The 24,460-nt window shown below is 32.1% G+C and overlaps 1 protein-coding gene across 2 annotated transcripts; it reads right to left on the minus strand.

The window, feature by feature from the left end:
- Positions 1-14,744: 14,744 nt before the first annotated feature.
- LOC122310834 (rust resistance kinase Lr10-like) lies at positions 14,745-18,051 on the minus strand. Of its 2 annotated transcripts, XM_043125021.1 has the most exons (3): positions 17,071-18,051; positions 16,550-16,600; positions 14,745-16,011 (listed from the first exon to the last, which is right to left on the minus strand). In XM_043125021.1, exons 1-3 carry the CDS (start codon positions 17,843-17,845, stop codon positions 14,903-14,905), a joined length of 1,935 nt encoding a protein of 644 aa, XP_042980955.1. In that variant the 5' UTR covers positions 17,846-18,051; the 3' UTR covers positions 14,745-14,902. The 2 variants fall into 2 exon arrangements, with proteins under 2 accessions (XP_042980955.1, XP_042980956.1); XM_043125022.1 differs by lacking the exon at positions 16,550-16,600.
- Positions 18,052-24,460: the final 6,409 nt, after the last annotated feature.

The raw sequence follows: 24,460 nt of genomic DNA on the forward strand, positions 1-24,460 counted from the left end.
CATATATGAGGGAAGATCAGACTCAAAAAGAAGAAAGAAATCTATTATTACGTCTAATGTTATCGCTCTAACCCTAACTGATCGTTGATCAATTTAATTTTTTTTTAAATTCTTTTACTTAATAATTAAGAAAATAATTTTTCATGTACAAGTATTTTTTTTATTTTCTAAAATTATTTAAAAATATTTAAAATATATAAAAAAATAAAAACATAAAAATAAGATTGTGATAAGCGGCGCACAAGACAGTCATTCCTAACGGCAGCCTTTCTTGACTTAAAAAAAGAAAACAGAACCATGGAGAATTGTCTAGAAATAAATAAATGAATGGTCGTTGTTCAAGCGTGAGAGCTCGTACCTTGTTCACCGCAATTTGTGGGTTTGGCTTTGAGTCGAAATTGGTATCTAATGTCGTGATTGGCGCATGAAAAGGAGCAATGGAAGGACCTCAGTGCTCATAAGTAATCGTGTCCCCAAAGCTGACAGTTTGACGAGGAATCAGTAGGAGTAGAGCAATTTTCAGGACCATGACTCCAGTTGCTTATTCCTATAGCCACGCCGAAGATAGCGAGACTACCCTCAAGGAAGATGTGATTCTTTGGATTCAAAAACATTCTCAAACTCATCTTATCTTAATTTATTGAGAATCAGTTAAGATCTTAAATTAAAATAAGATCAACTTAATTTAATCTAATTTTAAGTATAATCTAACATCTAAACACTCAACTCTCAAATTATTAAATATCACTCAATTCAAAATATCTTTATATGTTGGATTTATAATTTTTTTCAACTCAACATATTTTTACATGTAAAATCTACAACCTTTTTTAACTTTTTTATAAATATATCTAAACTCATTTTAACATTCAAACACATTTAAACTTATTTTAAGTAATTCCTACAAAATTCATTACACCATTTTAACTTACTACAATTCATAGAAAACTCAACTCAGCCTAATATCCAAATTGGTCCAGTACAACTTTTTTAAATTTTAAATAAAATATAATAAATTATTTAACTTTTTTAAATTTTAAAATAAAAAATTATATTCTAATAATATTTTATTCTATTTTCAATTTTTATTTTATCTCATTTCAATTTAACTTAACTTACTATAAACTTTTATCACATCTCAACTCAACTCATAATATTTTACTAAATCATGAGATCTGTTGTAATTAAGGGCATCTTTGGACGGAATCAAAATTTTATAAAAAATAATGAAATAGTTTAAATTAAAATATTTTTAGATTTTTGAAAAAAATAATATTCAATTAAAATATCATAAATTTATTTAAAATAATATTTTTCTTTCAAGACTTATAAAAATTATATTAATTTATGTTTAAATAATACATAAAAATTAAAAAAATTAAAAAATATTTTATATTTACGTATAGTAAAATAAAAAATTTTAAAACGCATGTAACAAATCCTAAAGAAAAATTATAAATATACTATACTTTTCACTGTATGTATCATGACTATATTTTAAAATGAGTATTATTATAAAATAACATCACTTTATCATTATTTTACTTCTCTTTACAATTTTATATTATAAAAAAAAAAAAAAACATAAAGAGTATTATGTGAATATCATTCTCCTATTGTAAACCATAAAAATAGTTATCGCATAGACGCAGGAGAGTCAATTAATGGAAAAGTGCTACTCTTTTAGTTGTGTTCTCCCGCTAAGTTACCGTTGGGACTTTTTTATTTTTTATTTTTATTAATTTTTTTACTTAATAATTAAGTAAATATTTTGAATAATTTTGTAAATTTTTTTAAAATATATAAAAATATTAAGAAAATATATATAAAAAATAAATACACCAAATCAACGAGTGGAACCCTGGACCTAGTGGTGCATGGGCCGTGGCACCAGAGCCACCCCAATTAATATGAGTCGTTGAGGAGCATGATCATAATTGAACAATCAACGTAATCAAGCACTTGAGTCATTGTAAAATAAAAATAAAAAGTCATAGAAATCATTAATTATTGTTTCTTCATCCTGTTCAACAATGTCACATATATTTCTGTCTGTCTTCATTTTTTCTTTTGCATTTTTCTTAAAGTTAGGTTTAAATGCGCACGAGTCATGACAATGCTTTTATATATTGAATACGGAAACTCTATCTAAGGAAAGATCAGACTACAAAAAAAAAAAATAAATAAATAAAAAAAAATAAAAAAGAAAAGAAAAAACACATACAGAACCATGGAGTATTGTCCCAAAAATAAAAAAGGAGAAATCAATAATTATGGTTTCTTCATTTTTAAACCAGGCAACGTTTTGTGATGTGGTTTATTTTTTATTTTATTTTTTTCTACTGTGGATCCAACGGTGACTTAAAAAAAAAAAAACTAATCTAATTAATTATCATTAATCAAACAATGTATAGGAGGAATATCCTCCAATTGAATTCTCTTCACATGGAATTCTAGAGCATTTTTGCAAACATATGAGCAACATTGTTCTTACTCTTAGGAACATGTCTAACAGACCAATGGTCCACATTTTCCCACAAATGTTTGAAATCTCCGAGTATCATCCCCACTTAATTCCATTTCTACTAAGATCTTTTGATAGCATTTACTACTGACAATGCATCTTCTTCGAGTAGTAGTTGTTGGAGGCCCATTTCAGTGCAGAGAATGGTGGCATTAAGATCTGCAATAGATTCACCCAATAGTGCATTTGGATATATCTCCCGATATGATCTCAGTGTTGCTAAAACTCTACCTTCCAAGTTCCTTACCATAACAGTTAGGAGAATCCACCACCTTCATTTTAAAAAAATTAAGCTTTGTGGGAAAAGCCTCATGACTTGCTCTCCAAAGAAAAACTTCGATAGCATTTGACACCTTAAGCTTCCAAATCTTTGGCTAGACCTCTGAGTTGAAATTGTTGCTCGATTACTGCTCCTTCGTTCTGTTCATGATTTCTCCTTGAAGATTGTATGCACTTTTAAGTGAAAATGCCAACTTGTTTGAACTATTACAATAACTTATGGGAAGCCTACTAATAATCTCAGAATTAGAGTCAGAAAAAAGTTCTCTCAACAACGGTAAGTTTCAATGCTTTGTGTAATTGTCAATCAACTATTTTACCTTTGCATCTTCATCCAATAGGCTCACTAGTGTTTGAATTCTGAAAGATGATTGTTTAGGAATCCATTTATTTTGCCCTATCTTCACTGATTCTCCATTTACTATTTTCCATATCAAGCCTTCTTGTAAGAGTTGTTTAGCTGCCAATGTACTTATTCTACATGAGAGATGCATTGCTTCCAAGTTTAGTATTGAGGAAATCTATTCGAGAGGAATATTCAGCCTCTAAAACCATTGCTGCCAATGACTTTGGATTCTGAACTAGCCTCTAACCCTGCTTAGCTAGTAAACTAAGATTAAAATTTTCAAAATCTCTAAACCCAAGTCCACTTGCACTCTTTCCCTTCCCTAATTAGAACGATTTCCATTCTCGACGGAACGAAACCGCGGCTACAATAAAGTATGGGTTTTGTAGCTAAACATTAGTCGCCAAAAAATATTTTGGCCACAAAAACCCAATTCTCTTGTAGTGGGCATCAATTGATAAACAAAAAGTTTGAATGACATAATAAACTATAAGATATTTCAAAAACATGGGAAGTTAAGAATAATGCTTATTTCTCATTGATAAATATTCTGTATACGTACAGCTTATATAGCATTACAAATACACATGAATTCTAACGGAAATATACATTCAAAACTAGTAACAGTTGTACAATATAATTGATAAGGACATGGGATCGTATCTTCCTCAATTTTAGGCCCTAGATATGATGTTGTTGTGATCTGCTGGAAATTCTATTGCTGCATTCTCGGAGGATCAAATTCCTGATCTTCATCCTCGATTTCAATAACCGTAACTTGATTCTCTACACGCCCCCTCAATCTGGAGGGTAGATCACGGACGTTCAGATTGATTTAAACTTGTCTGAATTTGATTGGTGGCAATGGTTTGGTAAGAGCATCGGCTAGCTGATCTTTGATGGAGATAAATTGAACCACGAGTTCTTTCTTGCAGACTGGATCTCGAACAAAGTGGAAATCTAGTTCTATGTGTTTTGTTCTTGCATGAAATATAGAATTGGATGTGAGGTAGGTAGTGCCAATATTATCACACCATAAAATTGGGGTAAGCTTTGGTGGTAGACCAAGTTCATGCAGGATGGATTTGAACCAAGTGAGTTCCGCGACTGCATTTGTGATTGCTTTATACTCGGCTTCTGTACTGCTTCTAGCAATTGTAGGTTGTTGCTTGCAAGTCCAAGAAATCAAGTTGGAACCCATGTAAATATAGTAAGCACCAACTGATCTCCGATCATCTCTATCAGCTACCCAATCAGAATTCGAGTATGCCTGCTGTTGCCCAGATGACTAACACAAGAGGGGGGTGAATTGAGTTGTATTAAAAAAATAACAATTATAAATCAAATCTATAATATAAAATATAAACAAAATATGAAATAACAATAAATATAAAGAGTAAGGGTAAGAGAGAAGCAAACTCAGTATGTTAACGAGGTTCGGCCTCACTGCCTACGTCCTCGCCTCAAGTTACCCCTTGAGGATTCCCAAATTCACTATTCAACCTCCTTCAGGTGGAGATAGAAACATATTATACTTTTGAATAACACCGCTACAAAGGATCCGTGTAGAACACCCTCTACACTTGCAATCACCTTACAAGTGGTGATTCAACTATTCCCCGTATAGAATACTTTCTACACGCACAAGGGTTATACACACCCTTTTTCTGATACAAAAGCTGATAGTGGGTAGGTTATCAGAAAACACTCCTCAATGAGTGAAATTAGAATAATACAGCACAAACTATATCTCTCAAAATGAACAAGGATTAAGGCTCAGTGCTTATAGAAGAGAGAATAAAAGTTTTGAATGAATGTTGTATGCTCTGGATGTTGTGAATGTGAAGCTCTCAAATGATCTATTTATAGGCATATGAGACTTCATATTCAAATTTAAAAAGATTCACATGTCAAAGATAATATCATTCACTTTTTCAAAAAATTCAAATAAAAGGTTCTTCTTTTTCAATTGTCAAAGACAACATCATTCATTTTTCAAAAACTTCAAACCTAATCTTTTACTTTTGGCATATGACAAAAGGAGCACACTTTACTTTTCAAAAGATTCAAACCTAATCTTTTACTTTTTGCATATGACAAAAGGAGCACACTTTACTTTTCAAATTTTTCAAACAAAATCATCTACCTTTTGTATAAGTCAAAAAAAACATCAATCACTTTTGAAAATATTCAAATAAAACATGCACATGTGAAAGATGACAATCAATCATCTTTAATATTTTCAAAGTTCAACCCTTTAATCAAGGCATGCACATGTGAAAGATGACTATCAATCATCTTTCAAATTTTCAAATTTAATTTTCAAAATATTCATGCACATGTGGAAAATGTATTTTAATGTTTTATGATAAAATATTAATTTTGAGCCTTAATCATAATTTCAAATTTTAAAGAGATTTACAACATTACTCTATCACTTTAATGTGAACTTGTTCCCTTCTTGCTCATGCTTGTTTCCTTGATGTGCTTGACTCCATTGTGTAGACAACTTGAGCTTGAGACTCCTTTATTCTTTGAATTCATTTGTTATCATCAAAATCCATGTGTAAATATATAATTACACAAAACTTGAAACCTTGGGTTCAACACCTGCAGTTTGAAATCAACATTTTTGGTGATGAACAAGCCTGTCGAAACTGTGTGTTTGAGGTAGGGCAATATACGCTTGACTGCAAGCCAATGAGTATCAAGTGGATTGTGCATAAATTTGCTGACTTTGTGAATAGCAAAAGCCAAATAAGGTCTCGTAAAAGCCAGATACTGCATGCTGCCGACTATACTTCGGTAGAGGCTGATATCTTCAAAAGGATTACCATCCGTAGAAGTAAGACGACAATTTGAGGCCATTGGACTGGTGCATGGCTTGGCGGTATGCATCTTGCTTCTCTTAAGCAAATCAACAATATATATCCACTGAGTCAAATAAATTCCTTCTGAGCACCGAAGTGCTTCGACGCCAAGAAAGTAATTCATATTTCCCAAGTCTTTGACAGGAAATGTGGCTTGTAAAGAGTGAATGACGTTGTTAATGTCAAAAGCACTAGAACCCGTTAGCAATATATCATCAACATATATAAGAATGTAGATAACAGATTTTGAAGTTTTAAACACAAAGAGAGACGTATCAGCCTTACTTTCATGAAATCCGAGAGACTGGAGTTTTGCTGAAAGCTTTGAGAACCAAGCTCTTGGAGCTTGCCGTAAGTAGTAAAGAGATTTGTATAATTTACATACATGGTTTGGATATTGAGGATGAACATCGCCTTGTGGCTGAGTCATAAACACATTTTCTTGCAAATCACCGTACAAAAATGCATTTTGCACATCCAATTGTTTGATAGGCCAATTATACGAGATTGCAATAGAGATTACTAACCGAATAGTCGCATGTTTGATGACTGGACTAAACGTTTCAGAGAAATCAAGTCCTTCTTGTTGGTGAAACCCTTTAGCGACTAATCGAGCTTTGTAACGCTCAATAGCCCCATTGGCCTTCTTTTTTATTTTGTATATCCATCGACATCCAACAATATTAGCTGTTGTTGGAGGTGATACCAATGACCAAGTGCCATTGTGCAGTAAAGCCGAAAATTCTTTATTCATGGCTTCTCTCCAATGAAGAGATTTTGATGCCTGGCTATATGAAGTGGGTTATGCTTCTGTGGGAACATTTTCTGCTATTAGTGCTCTCGGTAATGGATACCGAATCAAATCATCACTTGATTTCCGAGGTCGATGAATATTATTCTTTGATCTTGTGACCATGGAGTGAACGTTGGTAGGGGCAGATTGTGTATCAGCATGTTGTGGTGGAATGTCAGCAAGAGGAATCTCTGTAGATGGATCTTGATCTGTTCCTGCAGAAATAGACACAAAGGGTGCAGATTGTGTGCATGTAGAAATGTGGTTAGGCTGCAAACATGTGGAACATGTGGATCGGGGGACACTTATTTGAAGGGGAAGAGATACGGAATCAGAAGATATGGTTATATTGACCACTGAACCAGGCTCTTTTGAGTAAGGGATGAGTGTTTCATCGAAGATAATGTGTCTAGAAACATATATTTTACCCGTAGAGAGATCGAGACACTTGTACCCTTGATGACAAAGACTATAGCCAATGAAAATGCAGGTTTTAGATTTGAAATTGAGTTTATGGTTGTTATAAGATCTTAAGTTTGGCCAGCAAGCGCAACCGAACACACTCATAAAATGATAGTTAGGAAATCTATGATAAATCACTTCAAAAGGTGACTTGTGTTTTAAAACCGGTGTTGGAAGCCTGTTTATGACATAGGTAGCATTTTGAAAAGCATCTTCCCAATATATTATTGATAAATTCGAATGAGCTAACATGCTTAAACCAACTTCGACAATATGTCGATGTTTGCGTTCAATTGAGCCGTTTTGTTGATGCGTGTGTGGGCAAGTGATGCAATGGTTAATTCCATGATGTTTAAAATATGTGTTTAGGTGCTAATACTCCCCACCCCAATCTGATTGGATTGCTTTTATTTTCCTTTCAAAGTGTGTTTCCACATATGCTTGAAAGGTTAGAAAGACTTGTTCAACATTAGATTTCAGTTTAAGAGGAAATAACCAGAGAAACTTTGAATAATCATTAAGAAAGCTAACATAATATTTAGCTCCAGATATGGAGAGCATTGAAGCAGGTCCCCACACATCGGTGAAAATTAAATCCAAAGGTTTTGAAGAAACAAAATTAGAAGATCTAAAAGGCAAATCATGGCTTTTTGCCATTTGACATTCAGGGCACACATTGTGCATTTTATTTTTCTCTACTGGAAGTGCAAGGGTGGACATGATTTTATTGACAATTGGAGCAGATGCATGGCCAAGTCTACGATGCCACTCTCGGATAGGAATACAAACACTAGAAAAAGCTTGAGGGAGACTTGGTTTACTAGTGAACCGATAGAGTCCATCATTGAAATGGCCTCGATGAAGGACCTTCCCCGAGTAATCCTTCACAAGAAAATAATGAGAATGAAATTCAAAATAAACCTCATTGTCAACACAAAATTGGTGCATAGAGATTAAATTCTTTTGTATTTCAAGAACAAGGACTTGGTTAAGAACAAAAGTAGAAGAAGGAGTTGAAAGTTTAGAAGATCCAGTTTTTGAAATTTGCAAACCTTGCCCATTTCTGACGTGCACATTGTCTAAGCCATTGTAGTCATCTTTCTTTAGATTCAGATTAGCAACATCATTTGTGAGATGATGCGTGGCTCCTGTATCCGCATTCCATTCAGTCTCCCAAGTGCTATTGGTGCCATTGTTCATTGCTACCATTGCTTGTTTTGATGGTATTTGTGGAGCATCCTGATAAGACAGATCAAAGCGAAAATAACACTTTATAGCAGAGTGTCCGAATTTACCACAAACTTGGCAAATGATAGGAGGTTGATCATTGTTTCGGTTGGCTGAATTATAGCCACCACGATTGCCACGCCCCCTGCCTCAAGAGCCGCCACGTCCATGTCGTAGAAAAGGTTGTGACTGTCGCTAAGCAACATTTGCAAAAGGTTGCTGGATGGCAGGAGTGAGTTGATGTCAATAGAGGCGAGCTTTAGTGGTCAGCAAGAGGGAATAGATTTCTTCGAGAGTGACAATATATGTGCGTGATGATATTGAGGCCACAAAGCTGTCATATTCATGGCTGAGACCTGCAAGAACATATGTTATGATATCGTCACGAGTCATTGGTTGTCCGGCAACAGCTAATTCATCGGTGAGCCTTTTGATGAAATGAAAATAGTCAGTGGCAGACTTGCTGCCTTTCGTTGCAGTTGCGAGTTGTGTGCGAATTTGCACTATGCGCGCACGAGAGCGTGATGAGAAAGTGTCATCCAAAACACGCCAAACAACCTGTGAAGTTGTATAATTAACAACTTGAGCAAGAATTGGTTCGGATAGGGAAGACATTCATTGAGAGTAAGCAGGGTTTAGTCTGTTTCAGGGTGAGAAACGGAAATGGTTTTAGGTGGTTTGGGGGTGGTACTATCAATATACCCAAAAAAATCTTGTCCTCTGAAATATGGTACCATTTGTGCTTTCCAAAAGAGATAATTGTCTTGGTTAAGCTTAATTGTGACAACGGAAGGCATGGAGATGACAGAGGGGTGGTTGAGAGTTTGTGTTCCAGAATTGGTGTTGGAAGGATTTGAGGAAGACATTCTTAGACGTTGGTCTTTTGTGGCTCTACTGATACCATATAAGATATTTCAAAAACAGGAGAAGTTAAGAATAATGCTTATTTCTCATTGATAAATATTCTGTATACGTACAGCTTATATAGCATTACAAATACACATGAATTCTAACAGAAATATACATTCAAAACTAGTAACAGCTGTACAATATAATTGATAAGGACAAGGGATCGTATCTTCCTCAATTTTAGGCTCTAGATATGATGCTGCTGTGATCTGCTGGAAATTCTATTACTGCATTCTCGGAGGATCAAGTTTCTGATCTTAATCCTTGATTTCAGTAACCGTAACTTCATTCTCTACATAAACAAATCAAAAATCATAAAATTAAGAAAGGAACAGAACTCGATATTGAAAAAGAGAAAAATAGAAAACTCATAGTATTGAGTCTCAAAATGACTATTGCAATGTTTTTTATTTACATGCAAATATAATGATTTTTTGCAGCCATATTTTGTTGCCACAAAAATTTATATGCAATAACTATGTGCGGCGATTTTTTTAGAACGTAAATACTTATTTGTGGCTAAAAAAATCGTCGTAAATAAATATTTGCGGTTACACGTTTTGGGACAAAAAAGTTTATTTTTGATGAGAAAATCTCACCAGAAACATTATTTTACAAAATAAAAACATAGTATTGAAACATAATACATTAAAAAAAATATCATCTTAAATTATATTATAATTATGGGTGAAAAAAACATGTGAATCTGTAAACCAAATCGAAGCAGTGAGTTCGGTTCGGTACCTGTTTCATTTTTTTTTTTAAACCGGTCAAAATTGGTTATGTTTTGATTTTCCTTTTTCTAAAATCGGACATGAACGGTTCATATAAATATATATTTTTAATTTTTTATATTATATAAAATATTTTTTATATTATGTATAATTTTGATATATAATATATATAATTATATATAAAATAATCTTGTATTATATGCTAAATTACTAAATAAAATAATTTTAAATTTTAAATCCTATATAAATAACTATATATTATCACTATAGTCTATAGTATTAGTAGTTATATTAATACAATAGTACTATATATTATAATATACTATAATATATCACTATAGTCTATAATGTAATTATAATATATATTATGATATATTACAATATATTATTATTATATTATTATATTGTATATAAATATATTGAAAAAATCGAACCGAACCTAATTGGAACAGATAAAACCAAAAGTACCGGTTTATGGATATAACCGGTACGGTATTAGTTCTTCAAATATTAAAAGTGGTATATGTGACGCCCCCAAATTCTGTTTGGGATTGGACGGACATTTGAAGCGTCGAGACATGTAACACAAGGTTACCTGCCCCCGTTCATGACATATAAGATGCAATGTTCCTAACATGCATATAACATTATGCAATATTCGCAGCGGATAAATTGTTTCTTTAGCAATACTATGCACCAAATTGAAAATATCCCAAATGCTTAAAACATACTTGATATATAAAGACTCATTGAACAATTAAGATCATAACACTAGTCCAAAATGATTATGATCCAAAAAGTACTGGAGATGCAACTTCATTGTACAAGTAGTAATTTACGTTAACTACTATATTAACATTGACGTCGCATCATCGCTCAGTCAACTGTGACTAGTTGGTCAGCTCCTGATTCTCCTTCAGGTCCTGTAACAAGATCTACCATTCGGGGGGATGGTAGTTGGGACTACCACAGTGAGATACAAATCTCAGCAAGTTAACAAAAAACTTCCACACATGCTAATGATACATGGATGACAGTAAAAGTATAAATGCATAATCAAATTCATAAGTAATTAAAGTATAACTTGGCATACAACATAACATAATTGACATAACTTAAATTGAAACATGAACTCAACTTGACTTGACATGAACTTGATCTGAAACTTGACTTATCATGAACTTGTTCTGAAACTTGACTTAACATGAAAAATACATACTCCACAGTTGTTGTGGCTCCATGTATTCTATGTGTAAATACATACTCCACAGTTGTTGTGGCCCCATGTATTCTACACAAACTTGACTTAACATGAAAAATACATACTCCACAGTTGTTGCGGCCCCATGTATTCTACGTGTAAATACATACTCTACAGTTGTTGTGGCCCCATGTATTCTACACAAACTTGACTTAACATGAAAAATACATACTCCACAGTTGTTGTGGCCCCATGTATTCTACATGTAAATACATACTCCACAGTTGTTGTGGCCCCATGTATTATACGGAAACTTATTCTTTAACTGCTTAAATACATACTCCACAGTTGTTGTGGCCCCATGTATTCTACGTGTCACAATTGTTGTGTCTCACTTAGTGTATGCGTCACAATTGCTGTGACCCCATACATAAGTAATCAAGATGAAACGTGACTGGAATACGAAAGGACTGAAGCCCTGATGTAACATAACGTGACTTAAACATAACTTGAAATACATGACCAACTTGAGATAGAAACATTTCGTAACATGGCATAACATATAATAGACAACATATTTAAGATGACATACTTGCAACAGTGAATATTACATGACTTGATATACATGTAATAGATGGCATACTTAGCATGACGTACTTGTAATGTACAGTAATACATAACAGAATATATTATGTAACAGATAAAAATTGATGACAGAATAAATTCTGTATAATAGACAATTATGTGATAACTTGGCATGGCATAACATATATGATAATACACATACATACACTGTAGTTCCTTTACTTAGCACACATACACAGTAGACTGCTAGTAAGTTAAAAGCTAACTTACCTCGATCTCCGCATTTCTTATAAAACCTTAAGCGCGATCGCGAGGAACTGTAATTAGTGATTCTAAAAGTTAGCACTAAATCACTAATAAATTGAAATATGGAAAATACTAACTTAAAGAGTAAAATTTCTATTTTACTCTCTACATGTAGAAAAATAACTTAAGGATTTTGCATACTAACTCCAAAAGTCACCAAAATTTACATGCCTCCTGTAAATTTTATCCTCAATTCATATATCAATTTAAAAAAATTTAAAACTAATCACAACTATTAAAACTCCATAGGGCCGAAATTCTCATATGCTATTTCTATTGATTTTTGTTTCCAACTTGTTTTGATCAACCTTTTGATCTATGACTTATAAATATGTGATCTTCAAAACAAACCATCACATGGTTTAAAAAGATGTCCTAAAACATATATAAGCTTCTAATTCGAGATCACATGGTTAAACATTAACCAAAACATAAATTTAGCCAAGAACATCCACACTTTGGCTTATTTGAATATCTCTTTATATAAAATTTCATATCTTTGAAACTAACATCAAATATATTCAAAATAATAATATAACATGTATATAAGATGCTTAGGATCCTCCAATAAAATTATCAAAGTCATTGGAATAGGTTTAGACCACCAAAGAGTTAAACTTTCTCAAAACAGAAACTGTTTTTCCTCTTCCAGTTTCTAAGTTTCTAAATCTAAGAAAATATTTCATCAAAACCTTTAATCATACAAAAATCCTCAACCAATAGTCATATATACATGTTAACAATACTCCATAAAAATTTCGGACCAATATCTATCCATTAGCTTGGTCAAAAACTCCAAACTATAATATATTCTCCAGTTTATCTCCCAGAATGACCTTTTTATAGTTTATATAATATTTGACTGACCAAATGATCTTCAAATGGGACAAATAAGATATCCATGTAAACTAGACTCAAAAAGGAACAACTTATATGAAGGAGACTTTATGATAAAACACTTAAAAAAGCTTCGAAATGGGCGTGCAAAAGAACTCTTAAAAGCTGTCCGAGAGAAAGTGTTTGATATTCTTTTAAAGGAACGTGTAAATGAAGATAAGTTCGTGGGTGATGGCTGGAGATGCTTATGGTCGAGATAAGGAAGATGATAAGGCTGGAGTTGAGAGTTAAGTGTAGTTTTCTCCTATCCAAAATATCTATAAAAGATTATCTCAAAATATTCTATCCAATAATATCTACAAAAATCAGTTTAAGATATTTTCCAAATGTGGAGTAGACTTGGAAGAGTAAAGTAGCTAAAATCTTTCCATGTGTATTTTAAATCTCTATTCTTAAGATATTTTCCAAATGTGTATTTTGCTTAGGTGTCATGATCTCACACCTTGATTTCCTTCACAATTCCATCTAATGGTTTCTCTTTGTGCCAAGTATCTAATACTATTCATTATGTGTGGTTAAGATCTTGCCAAGTGTCCAAATAAAATTTCGCTAACCCAATTTGGACATTTCACACTGTGATTTTGAAAACATTGCGCTTAGTACGTTTACCGAGGTTACTATTTACTCCAAAAATAAACGTAATAAACTTAGTACTGAAAAATCCTAAATATTCAATTAAACCTAGTGGTGTAGACTATAATGTATTCTGACATTTCTAACTATCTCAAATAATTAAAATCGCATTTCTGGCACCATAGTGAGTGATAACACTAACTATGTTGACAGGCTAAAACCTATGCGATTAGTGGATTCGTGAAAGCTTATAGAGTCTTCACGAGATTCCTAAAGTCAAGAGAAATTCCACAATTGAATTTCTAGCGGGCTGTTACAGTATATATCGGTTCGGTTATAAAATATATCCAAAACCGGATTGAACCGAACCCGTTACACCTCGAATTACAACACATAAAACAATTACACAATTGTTTGACTAGATAATCAATTCATCCAAGTAATCAAAGCATAATAGCAACAATTAGTGCCCCTAGCCTCCATGACTCAGAAACACAGCAAAGTAACATATAGTAGAAGAGCATCATGTGTTGGTTGGCTATATCATCAACGAAGTTATAAGGACTGAATTTTTTTTTTTCTTTTTAGAAACTCATAATCTCTCTCCTACCTATCATTTTCTCCTGATAAATTACTGATCAATATGTGAACTTTCACATGAATTTTGGACATCTAAGATGCATGATCGCTAGATAGGATGTGTAAGTTACTACGTAGAGCACTTCCAAAGGTCATGTTTTGAGAGCTGTATCAAAAAGGTACACGCCAAAGAACCAGTCCTTGTTTATGTTTTTCAATCTTTTAGCTTTACTTAAAAGCTATAAGTTTGAGATATTTTTTAATCTAAGACTTGATCGTAAGTTACCAATATCGACATTCTATCTTCTGAAGCCGGTTTCTTGATTGGTTAATTAATTGAGGCTTTCAAGAGCCAAAAACTGTTCCAATCCAATATACCAAAGTTAAAGAGAGAGAGAGAGAGAAAAAAAAAATGAAAAAACAAAAAGGTTTCATGCAAAGTACTGAAGAATAGCATCATAAGTTCACAAATTGAAATTTAATTTACTAGTTAATTAGTGTGAGAAATATCATAACAGTAAAGGTTACATATAAATATGAAATATCCTTTATACAACCAAACATGAGAAGATAGTAGTCCCTATCAAACTTGGGTGCTAGCTTTTCCTTTACTAAGTTCATTCACCTGATTGCGTTGATATCCACGTTTGGCTTGAATTATCTTCACAATCTTTTGTCACTCTTTCTGGCGATGATAGAGGACGCTTGGGAGGTATTTTTAATTGCTCAATTTCTCCTTCAAGCATTTCTATAACCTTATTCATTGAAGGACGATTACCAGGGTTCATCTGTATGCACCATAATGCAACAATGATCATCTTCTTAGCCATATTCTTTTCCTCTTCCGAGGCACATCCCATTTCAATGTCTTTTTCTTCGTTGAATTGATCATACACCCAGGTTGGAAAGTAAATCTGACTTGAATGTTCTGCAAAAGCATTCAAATTCTTTCTTTTGCCTACCATTTCCATCAAGAGCATTCCAAAACTATAAACATCGGCCTTATATGAAATACTTCCAATATTTTTGTAGAACAACTCAGGAGCCATATATCCCAATGTCCCTCTTGCAGCAGTCAAACAAATAGTATTGTTTTCTATTGGGTATAATTTTGCTAAGCCAAAGTCAGAAACCTTAGGGATAAAATTCTCATCAAGAAGGATGTTATGAGGTTTGATATCGAAATGCAGAATTTGCATGTCACATCCTCGATGTAAATATTCAATTCCACGAGCCACCCCTAGAGCAATATTATATGTTTTCTCACAGCTTAGGACGATACTTCCTTCCAAGGAAAATATGTGTTTGTTTAGAGACCCATGTGGCATGAACTCATATACAAGAGCACGCTTTGATCCATGAACGCAAAAGCCAATTAGTTGAACTACATTAACATGATGAATCCTTCCAATGGTTGCCATTTCATTGGTAAATTCTTGTCCATTTGCTTTGGACTTGCCTAACATTTTTACAGCTACATGACGTCCACTACGAAGAGTTCCTTTAAATACTGTGCCATAGCCTCCTTCACCCAATTTTTCCTTGAAGTTTTTTGTCATCTTCTTAATTTCTGAGAAAGAGTACCTTATTGTCATAAGGTTATTGTGGTTTTGAAGAAATTCTTCAATGGCATCATACATTGACAAATGCCTCCTTCGCCATTTATATATCAAAAACGCAACAACAAATGGAGTGCCTAACACAGTTAGGGCTCCACGCCAGAGTCCTATATACAAGAAAATCACCAAAACAATTATGAGAAAACACTTTAATTTATTGTTTCCTTAAGTATTGTTACCGTTTTGTTTTGGTTGAAAATATAGCTAAAATTCACAACTAGTTATAACATATAAGCACATTATTCATTAATATTTTAATATGTTCATATATTTTATCAGCGCGCACGTACGTTTTAAACTATTTTCCTAGCCTCTTTCGTAGCCTGACGAATTATATATATATTAAAAAAAATTAAAGAAGATAAAAAGAAATTTCACGAAAGGGCGACGATCCAACTTGAGGAATTACTCGAATATATAGCTGTTAAGAAAAAAGATTCATATATATCAAGTAATTAATTTAATTAGCGAGAATGTGATATAAGCAATCTGAAATGGGAATATATAAAGGAAGATTTTTATTCCTTTATATATTCCCAAGTTGGATCGTTGCTCTTCCGTAAAAATTAAGCACAACACATGCAATCCAATTCCATCTATTTTATCAATCTATATATCCTCCATTTTCTGATATAGAAAGCATACCCATATAGCTAAGTAATGTATATCCTACTCTGATCAAGATCATGAAGGTTCCTGGTTTGACAAAAAAGAAAAGAAAATATAAATCACATTAGCGACTGGAAACTTCTCTTGAAGATCAGGTGATCATGAATATTACATTAATATTAATAATGCTAATATAAACAACCGTAAATTAATATATCCTGATCTTAATTAGATGGGTATTTTATTTTATTGGCCGGGACACGCCCATTAGTTACAAGTGGAAGTTTTGTCTTAAAGATTATTACAAGTAGTTCACTAGTAGTCCTTGGTGCTCCTGCCATTAATAGTGCTAATTAATCAGAATCTGGCATATATAAGATAATTAATCGGCGAAAATACATGTCTCTGGTCAATATTTGTGAGAGTCAAAAAATCAAAGAATTCAGAAAATAAAGAAATATGCATGCAAAATTAGCAAAGTAATATTGACGATTATATCAACGTGTAATTAAAGATATTCTAACTAGAAATTGAATATTGGATAAGTTATTACTCACCAATAGTACTGTAATTGAACCATCGAAGCTCAAAACCAGATAAGAATACATTGCGGAGGTCTGCACAGGAAATAGTAATGTTACTGTCATGAGCATTTGGTCCTGGCCATGATGTCAGAAACATTTGCTCTATTTTGCAGGAACCCTCCACATCCCCCGCTTTCGTTTTGCCGACTTTGACATATGTATAGCGTTTGGAATATTCGGATATTTTAGAAGAAGACGCAGTTCCATTACTATTATTATTAGAGCATGTCGAAGAAGACGTTTCCAAAAGCAAATAGGAAGTAGAACTCATGACTGGTTTCTCACAGTTCACAATAGCCACGCCCTTTGTAGTAGTACCATACCAATAATAGCCCAGCCGACTCAAATTTCTGTAGTTTACAATAAAACGAGGGATGAAGGAGAAATTATCCTCCTGAATTTCAGAGTCTACCAGTCGGATCGTTTGCTTATGGTAATTGATTTGCTGCACGTAGTATTTTCCAACAAGATCAGAGTGGAGCAGCAATGTATGGTTGCTCTCGCATGAGAGCTCATAAGTTCTGGCACTGCAATTTGTGGCTTCGCCTTTTAGTCGAAATGGATATCTTATGCTGTGATTGGCGCAGGATGAAGGAGTAATGGAAGAAGGATTACAGTAGTGATCATTACCATATAATGTCGTAAGGCAAAAAGTTTGAGGGACTTGGAGTAGGAGTAGAGTAGCAATCAAGGTGACCATGACTCCAGAAGGGAAGCTCGACGTTATTCTTCTTGCCATTAACACCATTGAGAGAGAGAGAGAGAGAGAAAGAGAGAGAGAGAGGGGATTTTGAGATAGGATAAGCTAGGTAGGTGTGTTTTCCGGTCACAGTTGCAAACGAAATTAATATAACGTAAATATAGGGGTAAATCACAAATTTGAGGAATGCTACGTCTACAAACAAGTTTTACAAAACTATACGTAGATATTAATATTTCTCTTCTTTGTTTCCTAGAAGACTCTCACAACAGTGTCCACTCGAAGACTCGGAATATATTGTGGGTGCTATTGTCAATGAATGTTTGGCCCCTTGGCCCCATGAGCACGATGAATCGTAGTGTTTCCTTGGATTCAGAAACGCTGTCAACTATCTCATCTTTGCTTTTTTTAATCATTATAATTTGTTTACATTTTCAAACAATATAAAATAAATAATTGGCTAGGGATACAAAATTTCATCTTATTATTATAATTTTTTCAATTTCTTACACAAAATATAATAAATAATACAATTTTTTTAGATTTCAAAATAATAATATTAAAAATAATATTCTAATAATATTTTATTCAACTTTTAACTTTTATCTAAAATTATATCATCTCACTATCTAAATCTCACATTTAATTATTTTGACTCTTAAAATAAAAATTACATTAAATATATTTTAATAATATTGTTTTTCAATTTTTAACTTTAATTTCATCTTATCTCAATTTAATTCAATTCAATTAGCTTTTAATTTTTATCTCAACTCATAATATTTTACTATTAGTTTTGAGGCATGGGATGAGACTTAAAATTCCCATTTCATCTTATCTCATTATTACAACTTTTTTTAATTTTCATATAAAATATAATCAACAATTCAATTTTTTAAAATCAAATCTCAAAATATTAATAATATTAAAATATAATATTTTAAACTTTCACCTAAAACTAAAAATTATTATCTCACTCTCTAAACCTAATCACGAAACATCTGTTTCTATTAAGGCATGTTTAGACTGTGTCAAAATTTTATAAAAATAATAAAATAATGTGTATTCAAATATTTTATTTTTAAAAAAATTTTTGAATTAAAATAATATTTAATAATATTTATATTTTAAAATTTATATTAATTTTTATGTTTAAATAATATTTTAAAATTAAAAAATATTTTATATTTAAGTGATTTTTAAAAATAAAATTTTAAAATAGCACGAGAAGTCGTCGAGGACTCGCGTGGATGCAGGAGAGTCAATTAATATGAGTGGTAGACGAGCGTGATCATAATTGTATAACCGACGTAAGCGCTTCCGTCATTGTAAAATAAAAATAAAAATCATTAATTATTGTTTCTTCGTCCTGTTCAACAAAATGTCTATGTCTTACTTTTTCTTTTGCATTTTTCTTAAAGTTAGATTTGAATGCGCAGATGACAATGTTTTTATTGACAATGTATTAGTCTAACTCTAACTGATCGTTGATCAATTTAATTTTTTTTTTAAATTTTTTTACTTAATTGAAAATAATTTTTTACGTATTAGTATATTTTTTTATTGTCTAAAAATATTTAAAAAAATATATAACAGTACACTATATGAATATATTTTATTAAATATATATATACATAACTAATATTACTAATATAATATAGCTATACTAAATTACTGATAGTCTAATACTAATAAAATTATATAGTTATAATAATCATAAATTCATAATAACTATATCATTATAAGTCTATAACTATATATATCTAGTATCAATATATTATTATATTCTTTAATGTATAACTATTAGCTATAATATATAGTACTAGTATATATATTAATATATTAATATATTAGAAAAGTTATAGTATAAATTATAATATATCGTATAGGTATAAATTTATAATAGTATTAGTATAGTTAACTTAATATGTAATATGTTATTATTGAATCACTATAACTATATAGAGTATTAATAATAAGAGTATTACTATTATTTAATATAGTATTACATAGAGTATTAATCAATATGTGGAGTTTGAAAAGATATAGTAAAACTAGTATATTACATATAATATTACTATTATTAATTTATTACATATAGTTATTAGTTATAATATTAGTACTAGTGTATTATTAGTTATAGTAAATAAGTTAATAACTATCCCAACTCACTACTATTTATAAAGAACCCAACTCAGCTTAATATCCAAATTAGCCCTATCATTACAACTTTTTAAAATTTTCAAATAAAATATAGTAAATAATTAAACCTTTTCAAATCTTAAAATAAAAAATTATATTATAATAATATTTTATTTCATTTTCAATTTTGATTTTATCTCATTTCAATTCAACTCAACTCACTTTAAACTTTCATCACATCTCAACTCAACTCACAATATTTTACTAAAACATGAGATTTGTTTTAATTAAGGGCATGTTTGGATGGTATCAAAATTTTATAAAAAGTAATGAAATAGTTTGAGTTAAAATATTTTTAGATTTAAAAAAAAAAATTCAATCAAAATATTATAAATTTATAAATTTATTTAAAATAATATTTTTCTTTTAAGATTTATAAAAATTATATTGATTTATGTTTAAATAATACTTAAAAATTTTATAATTAAAAAATATTTTATATTTAAGTAATATTTAAAAATAAAAAATTTTAAAACGCATGTAACAAGTTCTAAAGAAAAATTATAAACACACTATACTTTTCACATAATATATCACAACTATATTTTAAAATGATAGGTATTATTATAAAATAATTTATAAAAATAACGTCGCACTATAAAAAAGACTATTTTTTTTTTTTTAGTTAAATCCAAGGGGGACCAGAACTCCATTGTTTTTTCTAGGAATGTTACGTCTACAAACAAGTTTTAGTACTAGTGTTTTGTCATCATTTGATGAAAAATTCAACGACACGGTTTTTATCTTAGAAGACTTACAACAGAGTCTGCTCGAAGGGTGTCTGCTTTCATTGCAGTGGCTAAATTATTCTTTGTGGAAATTTATGGGAAATTGTTGGTTTTGGTGGTCAATAACCCCGTCATTCGTGTCTGCCCACCACATTTGACCACCTCAAGGGTGCCTGCTTTCATTGTAGATGCATGGGCGTGCAAAAATCCAATTATTGTGGGTCCAACTCACTTTCAGAGTTGGACTTGTACTTTTCAGTTTTCATATTTAGAAATCGGAGTTGGAGCTGGCTGAAGATTTTTCAAACTGACTCCGAACTCCGACATCATTAATCATATGTTATAAAATATTATATATTAACTCTATACAATTATTTTATGCAGTAATCATATATATATAGCATATCCTAATTATATAGAAATCTATAACTTATGTTCAATACTATATTAGTATCACACATGTATGTATATATTCACTACTCAACACTAGTTATTATATGTACTAATACATTTATTTCTAGGGGTCGTAACCGTTTTTTTTTTTTTTTTATCATCAAACATAGCAAATTTCATTACTTAAGAAGAAATATCAGCAAGTACAGAAGGATGAATATCCATAGGTACATCCTCCATAAATACCACATCATCAGATAAAAGAAGAGTTCCTTTTGCAAATTATCAACTGTCTGGTTAGCAAATCGATCGCTTAACATGAATAAAAGACCATTCCTAAAAGAATAATAACATCATTTTGATGTCTGAAATGATAAGACTACATCTGCTAAAATCTTCATCCACTCTCATAATAGCATCTACTATTTGCTTTACATCTCCTTCAAATATCATCTTATAAATCCCAACTCCAAACAAAAACACATAGCTCCAAATGCCCCGGCCCAAGCTTCAACATTTTTAGGAAATAAACAACCAAGTTTAGGAAGTTGTCTGAAGCTCTAACCTTACCTTTATCATCTCTTAGAACAATACCAACACCGATCTTTCCATGATCTCGAGATACTAATGTATCCCAATTTGCCTTGATAAATCCCCTACTTGGAACCTGCCATCTTGGATGTATTGGCTGCTGATGCATTCTAGGAACAACTAGACTCTATTGAATTTCCCAATAATCAACTAAACACCACTTAGCGTGATCAATTAGATGCACTGGATGTTGAAAGGAATGCCTAAAAATCAAATAATTTCTTCTAAACCAGATAGCGTGTGCAATAATCAACATAAATCTCTATCCTCATCTGATAACGCTGTAAAATATGCCTACTTATGCCTAGCAAAGTACTTTTTTTTTTTTAAGGAGCGGAAAGTCACGTATCCAATAGTGACCCCTCCCAAATTTATTAATAGAGCCCTTATTTATGGTGGAAGAATATCGTAATAACAATCAAGGCCCATGGGAGAAAAACCTAACAAGACCAAAACCACATAAACAACTAAACAAGCCTATGAACCGAAACAAGATAAAAAAAAAAAAAAAAAAAAGACTACTAACACCTTAAAGTGGGAAGTCTAAAGAAGCCCAAACGGAGTAAACCTCTAAGAATCCAAGACATGTTACAATTATTAGAGTAAACCAATTCTACGCCTAAGACACCTTCCTTGGCTAACCAATCAACCACCTTGTTACCTTCTCGGAAAACATGTTGAAAACGGCAATTTATAATATGAGTCAGACCAACAAGTTCTTCCCAAAAATCCTCTAGGTACCAAGCACCACAACACCCTCTATTCCACCAAGAAATAACCACTATCAAATCAATCTCTCTTATCACATTTGAAATGTTTAATGATTTGCAAAGCCTCAAACCTTTAAGGAACTGTCTAGAAAAGTACGATTCTACAAAGATGATTTTTGTAAAGCATAATAGAAATTTCCACATCCTTTGCAGAAGACACTCCCATAAAATATGTTCAGTAGTCTCAGCGGTTGAATGACAGACAAGGCAATTAAGATCATCCAAAACTTTGTGTTTAGAAAGATTACTACCTGTTGGTAATAGATTATTGCAAGCTCGCCACATGAAATTTTTAACACTGTTAGGAACATGGCAAGCTAGATTTTCATCCAAAAATCTCCATTGGTCTTAACCTCAAAAGGGCCACACAAGTATTTCACAAATCTTTCATTCTCCAAACGATAGGCACTCTTAACATTAAAACAACCAAAGGAAGTATTGTACCATATTTGTTTATTTGCTTACATCAGAGGGCTTAGAGGTAAACTCAAAATCAATTCAACTTCATCAACCGAGAAAGTTTCCCTGACTAACCTAGAATTTCACTCCTTAGTATGAGGATTAATTAAAATATCAACTATGGCATTACCATCTAGATTCATAATAGGAGATTGGGGACCATGAAGGTAGATTTCTTTGTTAACCATTTGTCCTTCTAGATTCCAATAATTTTCCCATTCCCAACCCTCCAAATCAAGCCATCAATAAAAAGATTCTTAGCTGCCAAGAAACTTCGCCATAAGTAAGAAATCCCACTATGTACAGCAACAAACTTCACATCTCCATGGGGGAAATACTTCGCCTTTAAAATTAAAGCAGAAATGGATTTAGGGTTATAAAATAATCTCCATAATTGTTTTGTTAAAAGTTCTTTATTAAAACACTCCAAATCCTGAAAGCCCATACCAACCAATTTTTTGGAAATACCCACATTCTCCCAACTCATCCATTGAATCTAAGAGTCAATTTGCTGATGTCCCCAAAAAAATCTTTGTATTATTCTATTAAGATGCAAACACAAAGTCTTGGGGAGCAAAAAAATGCTCATAGCATAAGTTAGAATTGCCAGAATAACAGCCTTCAAAAGAACTACATTACCTGCTTGTGAGAGAGACTTATGCTTCCAATTGCCAACTCCATGCAACACTCGATCACCTATGTATTTAAAAGACTTGGCCCGAGATCTTCCAATTAAAGCAGGCACTCCAAGATACCTTTCAAAACTGTGAGAGGTTTTGTATGCCAACAATATCTAGGACAAGGTTTCTTCTCCTGGTTGAGTTGCTACACCAAATCTCTTTCATACAACTCTAATAATCATTGCAGTCTACTCCACTCAAGAGAATTAGCTTTGCTAAATAATAGACTATCATTTGCAAAAAATAGATGTGAAACCCGTACCACCCGTCTAACAATTGGAACCCCATGGACGAAGTTTCTACATTCAGCATGTTTAATCAATCCACTTAGAACTTCTTATCACAATAAGAAAAGATAAGGACTTAGCGGATCTCCTTGTCTTATACCCCTTCCAGGTTTGAATGTTTCTTGAGGACGTTCTCCGTTCACCAACACTGAATAAGGCGCTAATGTTATACATGCCATAATTAGAGAAATCCACCTATCACTTAAACCCATTTTCTACATTACCACTTTCAGAAAACCACATTCAACTCAATCATACGCCTTGTCATATCTAGTTTAACAGCTGTATAACCCTCTTTACCATGCAATTTGCAATGTATAGTATGCAATGTCTCATAGGTAGCAATATTACTGTCAGATATAAGTCGGTCAGGTATAAACTCACTTTGATTTGGTGAGATGATAGAATCCAATACTTTCTTAGTCTATTTCCAAGTACCTTAGAGACAATCTTATATAGAACATTACAAAGAGTTATAGGTTGGAAATCCTTACAATATATTGCTTCTTTTTTCTTTGGGATCAATACAATATAAGTAGCATTGATGGATTCT

Source organism: Carya illinoinensis, chromosome 5 (genome assembly GCF_018687715.1).
Source record: "Carya illinoinensis cultivar Pawnee chromosome 5, C.illinoinensisPawnee_v1, whole genome shotgun sequence".
NCBI classification, from domain to species: domain Eukaryota; kingdom Viridiplantae; phylum Streptophyta; class Magnoliopsida; order Fagales; family Juglandaceae; genus Carya; species Carya illinoinensis.

Excerpts from the sequence above, each read along its gene's own strand:
- LOC122310834 (XM_043125021.1), bottom strand. The coding sequence starts at position 17,845 with ATGGTGTTAATGGCAAGAAGAATAACGTCGAGCTTCCCTTCTGGAGTC. Across the intron at positions 16,601-17,070 it reads GTTCAATTACAGTACTATTG|GAACCTTCATGATCTTGATC; the intron begins GTGAGTAATAAC and ends TTGTCAAACCAG. Across the intron at positions 16,012-16,549 it reads TACATTACTTAGCTATATGG|GACTCTGGCGTGGAGCCCTA; the intron begins GTATGCTTTCTA and ends TCTTGTATATAG.